Source organism: Taudactylus pleione, unplaced genomic scaffold (genome assembly GCF_031769625.1).
Source record: "Taudactylus pleione unplaced genomic scaffold, aTauple2 ptg000080l, whole genome shotgun sequence".
Lineage (NCBI taxonomy): Eukaryota > Metazoa > Chordata > Amphibia > Anura > Myobatrachidae > Taudactylus > Taudactylus pleione.
In genome coordinates, this window is record NW_028284482.1 from 9,269,602 (window position 1) to 9,289,451 (window position 19,850).

The window sequence follows — 19,850 nt, forward strand, 5'->3', positions numbered from 1 at the left end:
GAGTCCTCATTTACTATTATGCGCTGCTCAGCCATGGCTATATGTATCTAGATGTTGGCAATTAATGGTGTGTTTTGCAATATGTATAATAGTTTGCTATTTTCTATAAGCCTGATATGTTTCATTTGTAATAAAGCAGTGTTATGTTTTCCTTTATGTATTGCAGTGTTTTATAAAACTGTTATACCCAGTTCACATTATACAAAACTGTAGTGCCCGCAGTTCACATCATGCCACACTGTAGTGCCCTCAATTTACATTAAACCACAAGATAGTGCCCAGTTCACATTATGCCACACTGTAGTGCCCCAGTTCATATTGTACCACATTGTAGCTCCCCAGTTTACATTATGCCACTCTGTAGAGAATCCAATTCATATTATAGCACATTGTAGTGCCCCGGTTCACATAATGCCACTCTGTAGTGAATCCAGTTCATATAATACCACATTGTAGTGCCCCTAGTTCACATTATACCACACTGTAGTGCATCCAATTCATAGTATACCACTCTGTAGTGCATCCAGTTCAGATTATAACACTGTAGTGCCTCTAGTTCACATTATACCACACTGTAGTGTCCCCTGTTCACCTCATATTTAATGTGCCAATTGATGTGTTTTTCTTTTTTTATATAAACAAAAAAGCACAATACACAATAACTTTGCACAATTCAGCAGAGCTTTGGGGTGACACACAAGGAACAAACATTGAAACATGTTTCCTGATGTCCTCTCACTTGGGGTGCAAAAGAAACAAGACTCATAGGTGTCCCAGCACCTCTAAATCCCAAATGTAGGTCCATTACATATTTTTTAAAATAAGTAATTTAATTTCTGAATAAACACATAAGTATACAGTGGTCTGTCCTACAATAGTGAAACATGTGACTGACACGCAACCTTCTATTAATCTTCTGTGAACTAGGTGGGGTGTAACTTACCCCAGCTAGATTTAAACTCCTACAACTTTTTTAAAAATACTGTGCGCAAGTTGCAGTCTCATGTAGCTATAGTTGTGATGTATCCAGTTTGCATAGTGATGGTGGTATAGTGTGGCAAGCGATAGCGTAGCGAGTACATATGTGTAAAGTGCATGTGGGCATCTCATACCCCACCTGCTTCGGCAGCTGCCTTGATGTCAGCCAAGAGTGATCTTATTTAGACTGAGCTAAGTTTTTATAATTATTTCTAATTGTTCATAAGTTTAATTTTTACTAACGATTGTGATTCAAACATGTTCCAAAGATCTTTTTCAAAAAAGTTGTTACTAGAAGGCTTATAAGTTTAGTTTGCAAATAAAAAAAGTTTTATTTTTGCTTTTAAAAGATATTAGAGTTTGTTCCCTAAGCTACATTGCTCCGGGCTCTGCTGATCATTCATTTATTACTTTCTTCAGCTTTCGCTGCCCTGACGATATTCATCCATGTCTTCAGCACAGTGATCTCCTGCTGTAGCCCCTCTATGTCCTGGTCTTTTTTCTTTAGCTTGGCCACCAATTTATTAAACTGTTTTTTCAGCTTATTGTGACCTTTTGCTGCTGCCTTTGTGATGGTTAGCTCATCATCCATAACCTGCATCTTCTTCCTGTTATCTGATAGTAATGCTGCCAGCCTTCCCCTCTCTGCTTTCTCCTCCTGTAGTTGTTCTCTCAGCTCCTCTGCTTCTCTCCTGGATGTTTCCTCTGCCTCTCTTATGAGGGTGACCTGCTGGACGTATTCTCTCCTGCTTTGCAGCATCTGGCTCAGGTCAGTTATCTCTCTCTGAATGATCTACAAGTCATAAAAAAGTTGTGATTATAACCAAAAAGTGATGCTTATTTCTATAGAATATGGTTCTTTTTAGAGATGAGCAGTTCGGATTCTGTGGAATCCGAACCGCTCCAAACATTGGGTATCCGAGTCCACCCGAACGCTGTTCGGGTGTTCCCCGCCTGACTCGGATCCCCCTTCGAGTCCGAACGGTGGCCTCCTCATGTCGGATTCTCGCATGAGAATCCGATGTCAGGGCCCCACTAGTGTAGGGCAGAACGCAGTGATAGCAGTCTGCCTTACACAGAAACAAACACACAGCCGCCAGCGACAACTGTGTGTTTGTTATAGCAGCCAAGGAGAGCAACACAGACTCTCATTGGCTGCTGCATGGAGGGAGCCGGCTTGAGCTCACTCATGAGCTCTGTCTTCCGGCTCCCTCTGCAATGCGTAATAGAGCAGAGCGGATGGCAGCAGGGGATTTAGGTACGTTTTTTTTTTCTTTTTTATTTGTGTGCAAGGGGGCAGTACTGGGAGCATACTACTGGGGGCATCACTGCTAATGGGGGCATACTACTGGGGGCACTGCTAATGGGGGCACACTACTGGGTGTACTGCTACTGGGGGCACTAATGGGGGCATACTACTGGGGGCACTGCTAATGGGTGTACTGCTAATGGGGGCACTACTAATGGGGGCATACTACTGGGGGGGGGGCATACTACTTGGGGGCACTGCTACTGGAGGCATACTACTGGGGTACTGCTAATGGGGGCATAGTACTGGGGGAACTGCTAATGGCGGTATACTAGGGACACTACTAATGGGAACATACTACTGGGGGCATACTTCTGGGGGCACTGCTAATGGGGGCATACTACTAGGGGCACTACCACTTGGGGAATAACTACAAGGGGCATAACTATTGATGGCACTACTACAAGATGCATTACTACTCGAGCAAATGCAGAGGGGGCACTGCTACTAAGGACACTGCATAAGGGGCACCACTGCTGGGGGCATTGTGTAAGGGACACTATTGTTGTGGGCATTGTATAAGTGGCACTACTACTGTGGGCATTGTATAAGGGGCATTACTACTGTGGGCTTTGTGTAAAAGGGTCACTACTGTGGGCATTGTGTAAAAGGGGCACTAGTGTGGGCATTGTGTAAAAGGGGCACTACTGTGTGTTGTAACATAAATAATAGACACTATAGTGTAATATGAATCAGGGGCACTATAGCCCTCATCCAGACCCGGTCGCAAGCGCTGAGCGCTCGCAACCAGGTTGATGTTTAGGCCCTGCGCACGCGCAGCAGCCGCATTGCACGTGCGCAAGCCCCAGAGCGAGAGAGAAATTCTCTCGCTCAGGAGCTCACTACAAAAGGTCGGCCGGCTGTAGATGTTGATCGACAGTTCGACCCATTTTGTAGGCGTGGCGGGGGGGTGGTTTCACAAATGGAGGCATTCCTTAAGGAACGCCTGCTGTTTTCTGGGCGGCCGCACTGACATCAGTAGTGATGTCAGTGGGGAGCTTCCTGCTCGATCAGAGCAGGAAGCTCCCTGGGGCTTGCGGTTGCCGAGACCCAACCTTAGGGTCTCGTCAAAACCCAGATGGTCGCGATGGTCTTGACCATCGCGACCATCAACCTGGTCAGTTGCTAAAGCTGTGGGTGGTAACCCACAGCTTAGCTAGCGACCAGGAGGCCGCACTAAAAAATACAAGCGGCCGCCCTCATTCAGAATGAGTGCTCGCTTCTTGCGAGCGCCTCTGAATGAGGGCCTATGTGCGGTGTAATGTGAATAAGATTGTGCACTGTGACTCTGCGGGCTGTAGCCCACTTTGTAAACAAGTACTGCGATTCTGCTGGCCGTACCCCACTGGGTGGGTGGGAGGGCCCAAGGACAATTCCATCTTGCACTACTTTTCATTTCTGCCACTGCTGTGTGGCAATGTTTCATAGATGTGCTTTAAGCTGCGCCGCTGCTCTGTCACTTAGTAACCAGTCAGCTCACTGCAACCTTCAGCCAATAATGGTGAAAACAATATTATAAGCTGTGAGGTGGTCTAAATTGACTGGAAATTAATGTTATCGAGGTTAATAATACTTTAGGAAGAAAAAAAAAAACAATTTATGTGATTTTAGCTTTTTTTGTTAATTTTGGTAAAAAATCCAAATCCAAAGCCAGTCACCGCAGTTTGGCAAATCCAAAGCCGGGCGACGAATTAGAACCAATTCCAAATCCGGCAAAAATGGTCCGGTGCACATCCCTAGTTCTTTTACCTCTATTTTTAAGCACAGTTACCTCCATCCCTTCTTTATATTAATACTGTAATTACTGCACCATTACTTGTGTCCAAATGACTCCTCATACAATTACCTGCATCTGCATGGCACTAAGGGGTGCTGCGTCAGTGCTGGGGCTCTTGGGTGGGCTGGGCCTCTCTCTTCTGAAAAAGTGTTGCAGTCTCTGGAAGATGACATGGATAGAGGTCCAGAGCCGCCTCCAGCCATCCCTGGTGCTGGGTGTTTGGGCACAGGGAGCTGGTGATGGATCAGTCTGCAATACAGGCACAGAGAGAAGGGGAGGGAGAGAGGACAGATCCGTTATTATTATGGCCATACAATGAGAGCCGTGGGAGAAGTGGCGGTATAGTCTGTCACTGTACACTGGGCCACTTCCACCTCCTGTATATCTATATCCTCACACTGACCAGGTCACTACACTACCCCTGGAGCAGGTGTGTTACATGTAGCTATGGTGATATCGGTGTAACATCTTCCAAAGGATCCCTCTCCAATAATGGCCACTAGCTCATGTGCATTATTGGGAATATTGGTAAATGGGTCTCCTGGAGATAAATAGACTGGCTGCCTATACTGTGTGCAGGTGATGGGCTCATTATCATTATCACTGACCTGATGTTCATCCTGATCCATTGTTGCTGTTTGATTCTTCTCCAGCTGTTGTTCCAGGATGGCGTTCCTCGTGGTCACACTAAGAGATAATGTGCAGTTTTATTTATTTATTTTAAGTTCACCTCCCAGTCAGCGCACAGGAACGCCCATCACTTTTCCACTCCATTTCTGATACCGTCTGTCCCGTTGGTAGAAGCACCTTTGTGTATGCACTCTGTGTAATGCATGCGCTGTAGGGCTAGTCACAATGTTTTGTGCATGAGCATAATCGCTGAGCTACGGGAACATCAGCAGTACATTATCCTCTCACCCTCTTTACACCTAGATAAATGACTTACTACCAGAGTATATACAGTGTTACATAATTACACCTAGACTAATGACTTACTACCAGAGTATATACAGTGGTACATAGTTACACCTAGATAAATGACTTACTACCAGAGTATATACAGTGTTACATAATTACACCTAGATAAATGACTTACTACCAGAGTATATACAGTGTTACATAATTACACCTAGATAAATGACTTACTACCAGAGTATATACAGTGTTACATAATTACACCTAGATAAATGACTTACTACCAGAGTATATAGTGTTACATAATTACACCTAGATAAATGACTTACTACTAGAGTATATAGTTATATACAGTGTTACATAATTACACCTAGATAAATGACTTACTACCAGAGTATATACAGTGTTACATAATTATACCTAGATAAATGACAAACTACCAGAGTATATACAGTGTTACATAATTACACCTAGATAAATGACTTACTACTAGCGTATATACAGTGTTACATAATTACACCTAGATAAATGACTTACTACTAGAGTATATACAGTGTTACATAGTTACACCTAGATAAATGACTTACTACCAGAGTATATACAGTGTTACATAATTACACCTAGACCAGTGGTTCCCAAACTGTGTGCCGTGGTATCCTGGGGTCCCTCGGTGCACATGCAGGGGTATCTCGGAGTGGTGGTCCAGTACCAAATAAAATAATTTTAGTCAGTGTGATAGATAAAATCAGTGCTAAGGGCTGCCAATCAAAGAATATGTGGACAAACAGAAGCACAGCCCTGTCATCCACCACATAACTGAACCTAAGGGTGACATAGAAGCACAATTTACTTTATTTAATTTGTTCTGAATTTCTCAATAAGAAACTTTTGGCCCAGGGGTACCGTGGAAAAAATGCTGATAATATAGGGTGCCGTGGCTCGAAAAAGTTTGGGAACCACTGACCTAGACAAATGATTACTGCCATAGTATATACAGTGTTACATAATTTAGTTACAGCTATATAAATGACTTACTCCCAGAGTATATATAGTGTTACATGACAGAATATAAATACCCTCTGAGTTGGTCACTGAGCACGGATATAATGCTGTACAGCTGCTCTGCCTCCGTGCTGTGTTGCTGCCGGAGCTGGGCCAGTTCTTTTTGTAGGTTCTCATTGTCAGTCTGCAAGAAAAGAGAGATGGAAATTCTCAGTATGAACTTCCCAATGGCCCCTAATCTAGAAACATAAATCAGCACCATCTAGCCTTATGGAAGTGTCACACCTGTGGGATTGCAACATGAAACACTTACAGGAGTGACAGGAGATAATGATGTTCTCTTATCTGATGAGTGACAGTAAAAACTTAGTGAGAGCCCAATTGAGACAAACTGTAGATCAGTTATACTTATTGATGGATACTGACATATTTGGGGCTAATATTTTAGGGCAGGGATAGGCAATGTGCGGCACTCCAGGTGCAACAGAACTACCAGCATACTCTGCCAGAGTTTTACTTTAGGGCATTCTAAAGCTATGGCAAGGCATCCTGTCATGTGTAGTTCTACGAGCTGGAGTGCCCAGCATTGCCTACCCCTGATGTATGGGATAATGTCTCTGGTTAGTCACTAGGCCATGGTTTATCAAAGCCACCAATTAACTGCAGCTTTGACTGATGGATTGAAAATGGCACCAGTAGTAAATAGTAAATCCATCTAGTTTAGCATTAATTACTGATGCCGGTTAATAACCATCAGTAAAAGCTGCGGATCATTGGCGGTTTTGATAAACCATGGCCTAGTAAATCTACCCTCCCCCCGATCTTCTACATTATTGGTCAATGCTTTTCTATCTATATATTGTGTTTCTAACTATATAAACTATCACTGGGTATATCTGTATGGCTTTACTGCTCTATTATTTTGCATGTATACTCTATGTGTAACAGAATTCCTGTACTGTAATACCCAGCAGTAGAATCTATTATATGCTGGAAGAAAGTTACATACAGGATAAGATTGCTGGAACAGGCAGCTTGGAGGCCCCTTATCACAGTCCAGTGATTGGTGTTAGGCGACGGTGATGTGTATATTAAATCAGCAGCCAATATGGGTCAGACTATCATTGGCTGCTGCACACACATTGCCACCATGCGGCAGTGATGTGTGTGTTAATCAGCAGCCAATGAAAGTCAGACAGACTCTCATTGGCTGCTGTGCCCACTGCAAGAGCGGGGATTCAGGTGTTTTTCTTTTCTTTACTTGTGTGTATTTTTCTGGGAAGGTTGGGGCTACTACTGGGGGAACTACTTGGGGGAACTCTACTGGGGCACTACTAGGAGGGACCTCTACTGGGGGCACTACGACTGAGGGCACTGCATCGGGGAGGGGACCACTACTGGGACACTTCATCGGGGGACCACTACTGGGGGCATTGCATAGGGGGACTACTACTGGGGGCACTGTATAAAGAGCACTGCATGGGGGGGACACTACTGGGGGCACTGCATAGTGGGCACCACTACTGGGGCACTGCATAGAGGGAGCACTACTGGGGCTCTGCATAGGGGGGCTACTACTGGGGGCACTATATAAGAGACTTACTACTGGAGACATAAGGGGCACTGCACTGGGGGAACCCTACTGGGGGCACTGAATAGGAAGGACCACTACAGGGGCACTGTATAAGGGGCACTGGATAGAGGGGATCACTACTGGGGGCCTGCATAATTGGGACCACTACTGGGGGCACTGCATAGGGGGGACCACTAAATGGGGCACTGCATAAGGGGATCACTACTGGGGGTACTGTATAAGGGGCACTACTGGGGGTCTGCATAAGAGGGACCACTACTGGGGATATTGCATACTGGGGGTACTGTATAAGGGGCACTACAGGGGGTCTGCATAAGAGGGACCACCACTGGGGACATTGCATACTGGGGGTACTGTATAAGGGGCACTACTGAGGGCACTGCATAGGGGGGACTGTATAAAGGATACTGCATTAAGGTACATATGGAATGGAAAGGAATGTTCATAAAGACGAGAAAGGGGTATGTGTCATGTTGACATGCCCCTTTTTAAGTGACTACGCACATTTTTCGGTGCACGCACATAGGGGGCGCTCCATTTTTAAATTTGCCCTTGGCTCCAAATACCCTAGTTATGCCACTGGTGCTAGGAGAGGGTAATACAGCCAATGCACATTGCTGCCCATCACACAACCATGGCAACAGATGCTCTGAGTAACCCAGCTGTGTTATAGTGACCCAGGTGCTAGGAGAGGGTAATACAGCCAATGCACATTGCTGCCCATCACACAACCATGGCAGCAGATGCTCTGAGTAACCCAGCTGTGTTATAGTGACCCAGGTGCTAGGAGAGAGTAATACAGCCAATGCACATTGCTGCCCATCACACAGCCATGGCATGAGATGCTCTGAGTAACCCAGCTGTGTTATAATGACCCAGGTGCTAGGAGAGGGTAATATAGCCAATGCACATTGCTACCCATCACACAGCCATGGCAGCGGATGCTCTGAGTAACACAGCTGTGTTATAGTGACCCAGGTGCTAGGAGAGGGTAATACAGCCAATGCACATTGCTGCCCATCACACAGCCATGGCAGCGGATGCTCTGAGTAACCCAGCTGTGTTATAGTGACCCAGGTGCTAGGAGAGGGTAATACAGCCAATGCACATTGCTGCCCATCACACAACCATGGCAGGAGATGCTCTGAGTAACCCAGCTGTGTTATAGTGACCCAGGGGCTAGGAGAGGGTAATACAACCAATGCACATTGCTACCCATCACACAACTCTATTAACTCAACTAACACATTCTCTATTTTACATAATGTAAGAAATTTAATATATATATATATATATATATATATATATAATACATACCTCCCAACATCACCCTCTTCAGGAGGGACACAATGCTGTGGTCCTGGACTTCACTCTTGGGCTGCAGGGCAGTTCAAAATTCAAATAGGGGAGCCACACCAACTGTCATTTCACACACTGCCAAACATCACTGGCTGGGATGGGAAATTTTGGACTGTACTGCAGCCCCACTCCTGGAGCCGGCACCAATCATAAATTACCAGGGAAGTCCAGGACTACAGCATTGTGACTCAGGTGCTAGGAGAGGGTAATACAGCCAATGCACATTGCTGTCCATCACAGCTGGGAGGTATGTGTGTGTGTATAATATACACATATATATATATATATATATATATATATATGTATATATATATATGTATATATACACACACATATCTCCTTATTTACAGTTTCAAACTGTAATGCAAATGTGTCACCCCCAGCTATGAAGCTGGGGCCATTCTGTCTGGGTGTGGGACTAAAACCTGTTTAGGATTCAGACAAATTCAATTGTGTAGATCAATGCCTGGGTTATATTACAATTCCCACAACTATACTTGTTTACATACAGGGATTCCCAATTTGTATGTAAAACATTCACAGTATTCAGGTGCATTGTCTATTCTATTTACTTTTTTCTCAGGGGCTGTTCTTCCAGTTGCCCTTGGTAGATTATCAAAAACATTGCCATCTATACTGAGCTGGTGAGTTGTAACTTAAAATGGCGCTGGTCGCAAAATGACGTCTTGCAGATTCTTGTTTCTAAAATGGAGTCTAGCGGCCAGTCGCAAGATGTTGTCGCTGCGATGCAATTTTAAACTGATCTTGTCTCAGCCAATAATCCAGCTTCGACAAATGTAATAGGCGGAAAAGTTTCGCCTATGAATAGGAGGGGGAAAAAAGTGTAGAATTGGGGTTTTGGGGTGCAATGTTGCAGAAACCCCCGTGCAGCCTTCAGACAGTCCCCCAAAGGTAAACTGTGTTAAAAAAATATAAAAAATACATAAGATAACCCCAAAAAATGACTTGGGGGCGCAAAAAAAAATGTTGGGGTACAAAGTTAAAAACTAGCAAACTTGACTCTTGGGGGGTCCCCAAGTATGCCCCAAGTGTTTTTTGATTGCAAGTGCTTGCGGCAGGTGGATTTTTCACGATTTTTTCAACTTTACTTTAGCAACTTTTAAATATGGTGGCCCCCATTTTCAAGTACCCCAAATTTGTTATTGTTAAGTTATTTTCAACAAAAAAAACCCTCCTAAATACTATTCTGCACCACTTATTATAAAACGCTACTTAGCAGCTATTGAGCCCATTTAAAAATACCAAATACCTTCAGCAAGCCAAATCGGGGGGTACGATAGCTAACCCCCATGTCAGAGCATCATGTGGGGGGTGTCAGGCTGATTTCCCCAAATCTGACAGTACTTTCCGCCTGTTCAAGTTTTGCCGGGTCTCGTTTTCGCCTACTTTGAAACTGAATACGGTGATACGCGGGCACGCGCGAGATACTTTTCCGCCTGCAAAATAGGCGAAGTAGGCGGAAAGTCAGGAGAGGCGAAAAAGTATCGCGGGTCCGCTCTAATTGAATACGGGCCATATAACATCTAAAAATATTATTTAGAAACCAAAATTAATAAACAAGAGAAAACTTAGGGAAGTATGAGTTCCTCAGATAAAACCCACACTATTCACACTGCTTAAACTTATAAAATAAAAATGATAAACCAGTGGTAACAAATATGCGAAAAACACAAAGCCAAGCAAATAGACATTCTAACATACATAACTAGGCATTGCACATTAAAAGGAAGGACCTGCTGGCCTAGGAAGTAACACAGCAGGTAGAGGCCCACATGTCAGACATACCTGCAACAGGAGTACATTTTTGGGTTTAACATGAAAAAACACATGCAAGTTATGAAACCAAATGAAGAAGCACATAGCAAACAAACAGAATGAATGACGAAATATGAATAGGATTGAGGAGTGTTAAGATTATTAGTTTTTACTGACAGTGTGTTTTGAATGACAGCCTTGTTGCTGGGTAAATTGAGTATTAGTTTGGGTGTGATCAGCTGCTTCCAAGGGCCAGTCATATAGTTTGGGAGAGTGGTTATAGGGGACTATATAGGAGCCTGTGGTCCTTGGGATCACTCTCTTTGAAAGAAATTTTGAAAGCTAAGTACCAGTGCCCCTGTGCCATAGCCCAGGCAGCTTAGTTTGATCATGCCTCGCCCACGTCGCTCTGCTCCCCCACCCCGTCAGCTAGCTGATTATGCTAGCCCCCTCAGCTTGCCCCCTGCGCGTCCGCGCCCCCCCCTTTCCCCACCTGTGCTGTCCCCACGTCCTCCTTCCCCCCCCACCTCACCTCTGATACTGCCGTCCTTCCCATCGGCTCCCCCTCCTCCCGTGCACGCTGGTGCGGCTGCACCAGCGCATCATGCGGGTCCTACTACCCCGGCGGAGGTTGTGCACTCGGCAACCTCCCCGGGCCGACTGACTCCCCACGCGGCTCCGGCGGGAGCGTCCGATGGACGCTCCTCGCCGTCCCACAGCAGTCGCGCAGCGGCTGGCACTTCCGCTGCGCCAGCGGGGGGGGGAGTGCTCGCGCCTCCCGCTGGTTACTCTGCTTCGGGTCCGCCGACGGGAGCGTCCGATGGACGCTCCTTGCCGGCGCCCACCAGCCACGCGGCGGCTGCCGCTTACGCTGCACCGGCGGGGGCGCGAGTGCTCGCGCCTCCCGCTGGTCACTCTGCATCGGGCCCGCCGTCGGGAGCGTCCGCTGGACGCTCCTTGCCGGCGCCCATCAGCCACACGTCGGCTGCCGCTTACGCTGCACCGGCGGGGGCGCAAGTGCTCGCGCCTCCCGCTGGTTACTCTGCATTGGGCCCGCCGGCGGTTAGCGTCGCGGGTCACGTGGGGTCATTAGGTTTTGGTCCCCGGGGAGCGGGGGGTCCCGCAGGCCTGGTCTGCACGTCGGGCCCGGCGGCCATCTTAACCCCGGCGGCCATTTTGAGTAGCACTCCTGGGTCTATCAGCCCCATGCTTAGTCAACCTGCCCAATTTTGGCCTAGGCAAGCTGTCCCTTCCACCTATCAGAATCCATGGTTCCCCGCCAACAGTGCCCCACCTCCCATTTATAATGCGCCCCCCTTGTCAGTCGGCTCATCCTGGGGTCAGGCTTCATGGAGCTCCGGGGCGGCCCCCCCCATTTATCCCTCCACCTCAGTTGTGTCCTCTCCGCCTTTTTATCCCAACTACTCTGGGGCCACTTTTGGACCTTACCCTTTCTCAGGTTTTCATCCGCAGCTTTATTTCCCTTATTTGCCAATTTCGCAGCAAAGCGCATCATCGGCTCCCATGCCGATGCTACCTTCCGCATCTCCTGTCATGTACAGTCAAACCTCCACCAGTTTGTCCGCGACGCCCGACTTCACGCTGGTGCCTCCGGCTCGTCTGTTAGCCGCGCCTGCACCCCTTCCGCCTACGCCCGGCATTCCCACCCCCCCCGCGCAGATGGTAGTGACTTCCAGTCCTGTTGTTCACCAGTCTACCCCGGTTGCAGATAATCGGAGGGCGATCGAGGCTCCGTCAAGCGAACCAATCACTGTTGCAGCAGCTGATCCGGTGTGCGCGGAGAAAGGGACGACAGGCGAGTCTTCGGCCACGACGAATGAGCAAGTCGAGGGAGCTGTTCCGGGTCCATCTGGTGCTGGTGAGCATGAGTCTTCTTGTTCGTCTATGTCTGACTCCTCCTCTTCTTCTCATTCTTCTGGTTCCCCTGCGCGCCCGCGTAAAATAGCCAAAATGGTTGCCAGGCGTTTAGCCAAGAAGTCAGTGAGTACAGCTGCACAGGGCGTTAGTGTGGAGCTAGCTACAGTGGTGGCAGGGGCTGATTCAGTGCATTGTGCGAACACCGCCGTTCTTCGCGGCCTGCGAAAGAGTGTGAGGGGGAGAATTCGTAAAGGTAAATTTGTCGACTTCTTTACGCTTACCGAAGATATGAAAAAGGCTTTTGGTCAGGCTAAGAAGGCGGGGGGTATGGGCGAGGAGGCTTTCTGTAGTTTCACCAGTTGGTTGAAGGGCATGCTGGTATTTGCGGCGTGCTATTTGGAGACGCGAGCGGATGAACATGTAAACATAGTGAGATATATTTTTTTTAGTGCTAGACATGTTTGTCCGTTCGCGGGCCTTGGCATGGCGGGAATACGACGTGCAATTTAGAAGAAAGCATGATGGCAGCAAGATTATTCCGTTCGGAGCAAAAGACGTAGAGGTGTGGTTAGAGGTGTCGCAGCAGCGTAGGCCCCCTTTGGACGGGATGCATCCTCGCAAGGGTTATGCTAGTGGCAGGACGGGGGCGACGGGAGTTATGAAGGGCAAGTGTTTTGCTTTCAACGACTCCCGGTGTACACGGGGGTCGTCCTGTCGTTTTCGTCACTCCTGTCGTCTCTGCGGGGGGGAACATCCAGCCAAGGATTGCCGTAGAGGGTCTGCTAGTGCCACCCAGGATCGTGAAGGGTCAAAAGGAGCTGGTTAAGGCTCATTCGCCTATTTGTTTAGCTGCACTAGCTCGCTGGTTGGGTCTATATCCTCATAAGGAGGACGCTTCTTTTTTGTTAGAAGGTTTTTCGTTCGGTTTTTCTCTGCCAATAGTGGGTCCTTTATGGGTCCGGTCTCCCCGTAACTTGCGCTCGGCCAGGGACTACCCAGAAGTTGTGCAAGCGAAAGTTAGGGCTGAGGTGCTGCTGGGGAGGATGGAGGGTCCTTTCCCTGTTCCTCCGTTGCAGGATCTTTGTATCTCTCCGGTAGGTGTGGTACCCAAGAAGGCCCCTGGGAAGTTTCGTTTGATCCAACACCTATCATATCCTGATGGGCGTTCGGTGAATGACGCCATTCCTGATAGTTTTTGTAGAGTGAAATATCAAAGTTTTGATGAAGTCTTAGGTTTAGTGCGCAGTTTTGGGCAGGGCGCGCTGCTGGCTAAGTTAGACATTGAGTCAGCCTTCCGTTTATTGCCGTTGCACCCAGACGCTATGCAGTTTATGGGATTCAAACTAGAGTCAGGTTACTTTGTTGACAAATGTTTGCCTATGGGTTGTGCGGTTTCCTGTGCCTATTTTGAGAAATTCAGCTCTTTTCTACACTGGTGTGTTCATGCCGGCACAGGACAAGCGGGCGTGGCACACTATTTAGATGACTTTCTCTTCATAGGTCCAGGGGAGAGCGACGTCTGTGCAGACCTCCTGTTTTCCGCTCAAGCTCTGTTTCGCAGTTTAGGAGTTCCCATTGCGCAAGATAAGACGGAGGGTCCCATTTCCTGTCTGTCGTACTTGGGAATTGAGATAGACACGGTTGCGGGTTGTTGTAGGTTACCAAGCGACAAAGTGGCTAGATTGTTAGAACAGATTGCGGGTTGTTTAGCAGTGGACACGGTAAGATTACGTGGAGTTCAGTCACTGCTGGGTTCCTTTAATTTTGCTTGTCGCATAATTCCCATGGGCAGGGTTTTCTGTAGGAAATTGGAGAGGGCCACTGCTGGGTCGAGACAGCCGCATCATCATATTCGTTTGTCGTCAGAGATTAAGCAAGATCTTCGGGTTTGGGCCAAGTTTCTGGTTCAGTTCAATGGCGAACGTATTTGGCCAGCGCCTCCAGTGGCAAATGGGTCATTGCAACTGTATACTGATGCGGCTGGATCATCTGGTTTTGGGGCTTTTTTCAATGGGGAATGGTGCGCTACTGCTTGGCCTTTAGTTTGGCGCGACAAAGGCTTAACTAGTAATTTGTGCTCTTGGAACTGTTCCCAATTGTCGTTGCTGTGGAACTCTGGTCAGCGCGTCTGAGTAACCGGCATGTAATTTTTTGGTGCGACAATTTGGGGGTGGTGCATGCTATTAACAATCAGCGATCATCCTCTCCGTTAGTTTTGCATTTGCTTCGTCATTTAATTTTGCGCTGTTTAGAGGCCAACATACGTTTTAGAGCTCGTCATGTACCGGGTGTTGTTAACGAGATTGCAGACGCATTGTCTCGTTTTCAATTTGAACGTTTTCGGGCGCTTGCACCGTCTGCTTCTGCTGTTGGTTTGACATGCCCCCGTTTGTGTGGCAGATAATCAGGCCGGCTTAGAGGCTTTGGCGATGCAATCGCTCGCTCCATCAACTCTCCGCAAATACTCGGCCGCATGGCGGGATTGGAGCAGTCACTGCGCGCGCCAAGATTCGGAGGGTAAGTCTCCGAAGGAGTTGCTGTCATCCTTTGTGTGGGAGAGATATCAGCAGGGGAGGTCCAGGGCCTACGTGGCGTCGGCGCTTACGGGAGTCTTTTTTTTTTGCAAACTAAAAGGTTTGATTGACCCAACCAGGTCTTTTCTTCTTGCTAAGGCTCTAAAAGGTTGGGCTAGGCAAGCTCCTGTTCACGCCGATTCCCGTCGGCCGGTGGACACCCAGCTTTTGGCAGCATTGCTTAAGGTTATGGAGAAGGTAGCTTCTGATTCGTTTGAGGCTGCTCTTTTTCGTTTAGCTTTTTCTGCTGCGTTTTTTGGAGCTTTCAGTGTTAGCGAATTAGTGGCAGTTAATAGTTTATCTGAGTCCTCCGGGTTGTTGTATAAGGACATTGTTTTTAGAGATGCGGCGGTGCTTTGTAAGCTCCGTCTCTCTAAAACGGATCAGTCAGGTAGAGGTAAATGGGTCACGCTTGCGCAGCAGCAGGATTGTAATATTTGCCCGGTTCATTTAGCATCGCAATACATGTTAGTGCGCCCAGTTGGGGGGATTCAGTGGTTGGTTCATGCGGATGCTAAGCCTCTCACAAAGTTTCAGTTCACTGCGTTATTTAAGCGAAGTTTAATAGAATTGGGTTTAGATCATACAGATTATGGCACCCATTCCTTTCGAATAGGGGCAGCCACTTGTGCAGCGCTTGCAGGGGCATCTCCTTCGGATATTCAAAAGGTGGGGCGTTGGAAGTCAGGGTGTTATAAGAAGTATGTTCGCTGCGACAAGTTGTAGGTGCGCACCCTGCGATAACCTGAAAACGTTGTTTACCTGCCAATCGTTGAACGGTTAGCGTTCAACAATTGGGGGTGTGAGGGGATTTTTTAATTTTCCTCCCGTTATACATGATCTTGCCCAATTTGGTTCACGGGTAGGTTTTTGGTTTTTTCTTCTTCACTCGGGTTCCTGTTTCCCCCTTTTTTGGCATCCCTGCTAGTTAGTTGCTCTGTTTTGTTCTAAGTTGTGTCGTTTTGATCCAGGTTGGGTGTGGTTTCTCATGTTAGGGTTTCTTCTTTTGCAGTGTTGACAAAAGAAGACGGGCAGGTGTGGTTGGTTGGCCACTCCTACATTTTTTGGGCGGAAAAACATGTCTCGGGTCGGACTAGTGGCTTGCCAATTGGTAGTCGGAAAGTGCGTTGGATTGGAGTGAGAGGTTTGCGAGTGGACGGTGTTTTGGCACTGATTGTTTCTGCGGTAGCAAAATGGGGAATGCCCGAATGGCTGGTGCTTCACGTTGGTGGCAATGATGTTGGTCAGCTGACAGGCGTGGGTTTAATCGTGAGTCTGCGTGAGATTGTGGATTCGATTCGTACAAAATGGCCATCCATTCAGATGGTGTGGTCAGAGATGACACCCCGCTTGACGTGGAGAGGAGTGCGAAAGTTTGGGGCATTGGAAAGAACACGGAGGAAGGTGAACGTGGCAGTGTCTAAGCATGTCGTGTCGATAGGTGGCTTGGTGGTGCGTCATGGCTTTTTTGAGGGTGATCTTGTACGTTTCTTCCGTCATGATGGCGTGCATTTGAACGGACTGGGTATGAATCTTTTTGTTCAGGATTTGTTTTCGTTTCTTGGTTAGTTCTTTTGGGTGGCGGGCCAGTCTCTATTAGGGCCTGGCTTTGGCGGGAGTACGCTGCAGCTCAGTGGTTTTATGGGATGCAAGATAACTGTGGGAGCACTTGCTCTCGATGTACAAGGCGGATTTGTCCTGCTCCGCACGGGGGGACCCGGGCGTTTTTGCACGAAACGCCTCGGATTGGCCCAGGAGGGAAGTGAGACCCTCACGGTTTAAGTGCGTCTGAAAGGGGGAACGGTTTAGGCATTCCCTGAGTATTTTGGAGTAAGTTAAAAAGCTAGAACTGAGTCTGCAGCGTCTCTTTGCCACCCTGGTTAGGTTAATTGATTCAATTATAAATAAAAGCTGTGACCTTTTTTAGCCAAGCTATGGTGTCTGTGTCTTTATTTGTAGTTAAGGTTAAGTAAGCTAATCAAGGTTGTATAAGTTTGGAAGTTATAAACGTATGTAATTCTTATGTCCTTTACAATTGAGTAACACCTCGAAGATATTTCTTAGATTGACAATGGTTACTATTGGCAAAATCCTATTTAAATGACTCTTGCGTTTCAAAAAAGTGGGTACAACACAAAAACACACACAGTACTTACATTGAAAATTATGTCTGATGACCTGCAGCCTGATCTGCCTCCCACTATCTGTTGTCAAGTTGTCACCAGATACAACAGAGTCCCCTGCCTGCTCACTGTCTAAAGCATAATCAGCCGGAATTGGCTGCTGCAAGCACAAATTATGCAATAGACAGCAGCTGAGCACAATATCTGAGACTTTAGCAACCGTATATATAACAAAAGACCACCCGATTTATCAAGACAATGGAATCTAGATTTGAGCAGGCCAAATGTACGCTCTATCACAGATCGAGTGGACTTATGTGCTCGATTATAATTATTCTCAGCAAGAGAAACTGGAAGTGCCAACGGAGTCAGAAGCCAACAAAGACACCCATACCCAGCATCACCTGTAAGTTAAAAAAAACATATCAACAGATCTAAACATGCAGAACAATAATAAAGTGCAAATGTCAAAGGTACTGACCCAGCAACCCAGGGGCGTCTTAAGAGAGGAGGGGGCCTGTGTGTACTCCCTGTGCAGGGCCCCCTCCTCTCTCCCAGGTGGCCGGCAGCCGACTGATGTGGCTAGCCAGCCACTGGAGCCTTAGTAGACTCCGGGCACTAAGTGGCAGCCATTTTTCCGTCGTTCTGTGTATGCAGTTGCACAGTAGAGTCCGGGCACACACTGCCCGGACTCTACTGTGCCCCGCACACACTGCACCCATTATAGATACACCACTGCAGCAACCATCGCTCCGGCATTTGTTCACCCTAAAAATGATCATGAAGGGATGATTGACTGAGGATGAAGGCATCATGATATGAGCCAGGGTAGCCGACTACAACACTCATGATTTTCAGTTTTGCATCACACACCACCTGCACGTTGGTAGAATGGGCATGGTGCCTATTTAGGTATACATGTGCCCTGGCCCTAGGTGGTCTCAGCTTAATGTGTGCGCAGTCAATAGCACCAAAGACCTTTGGCATGCCTGCAATGCCATAAAAAGCTACCCTAACTGCATGCCACTGTGTCTCATGGCTAGGGAAGCAGATGCAGGAATCCATAAGTGGCTGAAATGCTGCTAGTACCTGGGTGAGGTATCTGGAAAATGTGGACTGGGATATACCGAGAACTCTACCAGTAACAGACTGAAAATTCCCAGTAGCCAGAAAGTCCTGCACAGCCAGAAACTTATGCAGGCCTGAGACAGAGTGTGAACGTGCTGTGTCAGGGTCTAGGTCAAGTTTGACTTGGTCATACAGATGGAAGATTTTGTTATGGTTCAACGGGAACATCTGTATGACCTCGACATTGGCCAATGCATTCAGGTTCACTTCAAACGCCTCCTAAAAAAATGTGCCCTGCGTAGGCTTTGGGGAACCGGCATTACCTCCTGAGCTTGCTCAGTTTCTTGCTCCTGGTTGCTTTCAGCCTGCTGGTAGGGCCCCAGAAATCCCAGCCATATCACATTAACAGTAGTGCTGCAGAATTGAGCCATATTAACTCCAGACAAATGTCAGGAAAAAACACAGCAGCCATATTTTCAAGTATCGACAAGTGAGTTTTTTAAGGACAGATAAACGACAGGACATATTAACTTTGTCGCTTGGTCAATTCAGATTGCAGCACTGCTAGGAGAATTAATACTTGTCTCCACAGTAATTATCTCGGGCACCGTTTGCAAACACGGACTCCTATTCAGACAAACTCTGTAAAAGAAGGGTACGCAAAATTATCTTTGTGCACAAACTAACTGAAAGTTATACTTGCTTCATACTTGCCAGTGTATGTGAAGTTTATATAATATGTATGCCTGCATTTAACCCCTTATTTTCACAGTCTGATCCAAAGTTCCAGCGTTCCCACTCAGGGGTGTATCTACCCATTGGCCAGGATGGCACTCGCCAGGGGCGCCTACCAAAGGGGTGTGCCGTCCGGCAGTGTCACCAGTGTCACAAGTTCCCCGGCACCACAAGTGTAGGGCAGACCGCAGTGATAGCGGTCTGCCCTACACCGTTTACAAACACACAGCCGCGCTGTGTGTTTGTAATAGCAGCCAGCTAATGAGAGTCAGACAGACTCTCATTTGCTGCTGCGTCATCCATGGAGGGAGCCGGCTGGAGCTCACTAATGAGCTCCGTGTGCCGGCTCCCCCCCGCAGCATGTGATGGGAGAGACGTCATACGTCATGATGTCTCTCCCATGCAGGAGAAGAGCGGCCAGGACAGACAGCGGCGGTCGCATTAGGAGCGGGGATCAGGTAAGTTGAATTTTTTTTTTGTTCTTTGTGTGTGTTTGTGTGTGTAAGCCTGGCACTACAGGGGGGGGGGCACTGAAATAGGGGGGTGGCAGCTACTGGGGGCACTTTATGGGGGGGGTGCCCATTACTGGGGGGCACTGTATAGGAGTGGCCACTACTGGGGGCAATTTATGGGGGTGGCCACTACTGGGAGCACTGTATAGGGGTGGCCACTACTGGGGGCAATTTAGGGGGGTGGCCACTACTGGGGGGCACTATATAGGGGGGACTACTACTGGGGGCACTGTATACAGGGGTCCTTCTAC

The 19,850-nt window shown here is 47.5% G+C and overlaps 1 protein-coding gene across 1 annotated transcript; it reads right to left on the bottom strand.

Annotated features, from left to right (window-relative positions):
- Positions 1 to 1,178: 1,178 nt before the first annotated feature.
- LOC148532286 (uncharacterized) lies at positions 1,179 to 18,783 on the bottom strand. Its single transcript, XM_088468096.1, has 6 exons — positions 18,676 to 18,783; positions 17,318 to 17,365; positions 6,056 to 6,165; positions 4,673 to 4,751; positions 4,134 to 4,313; positions 1,179 to 1,771 (listed from the first exon to the last, which is right to left on the bottom strand). Exons 1-6 carry the CDS (start codon positions 18,781 to 18,783, stop codon positions 1,379 to 1,381), a joined length of 918 nt encoding a protein of 305 aa, XP_088324222.1. The 3' UTR covers positions 1,179 to 1,378.
- Between the last annotated feature and the right edge of the window lie 1,067 nt (positions 18,784 to 19,850).

Bases quoted from the DNA above. Each gene is read 5' to 3' on its own strand.
- LOC148532286 (XM_088468096.1), bottom strand. From the start codon at position 18,783: ATGGCTCAATTCTGCAGCACTACTGTTAATGTGATATGGCTGGGATTT. The intron at 6,166-17,317 runs GTAAGTACTGTG...CTTTTCTTGCAG, and splicing joins CATCAGACATAATTTTCAAT to ACTGACAATGAGAACCTACA. The intron at 4,314-4,672 runs GTCAGTGATAAT...CCTGTATTGCAG, and splicing joins TGGATCAGGATGAACATCAG to ACTGATCCATCACCAGCTCC.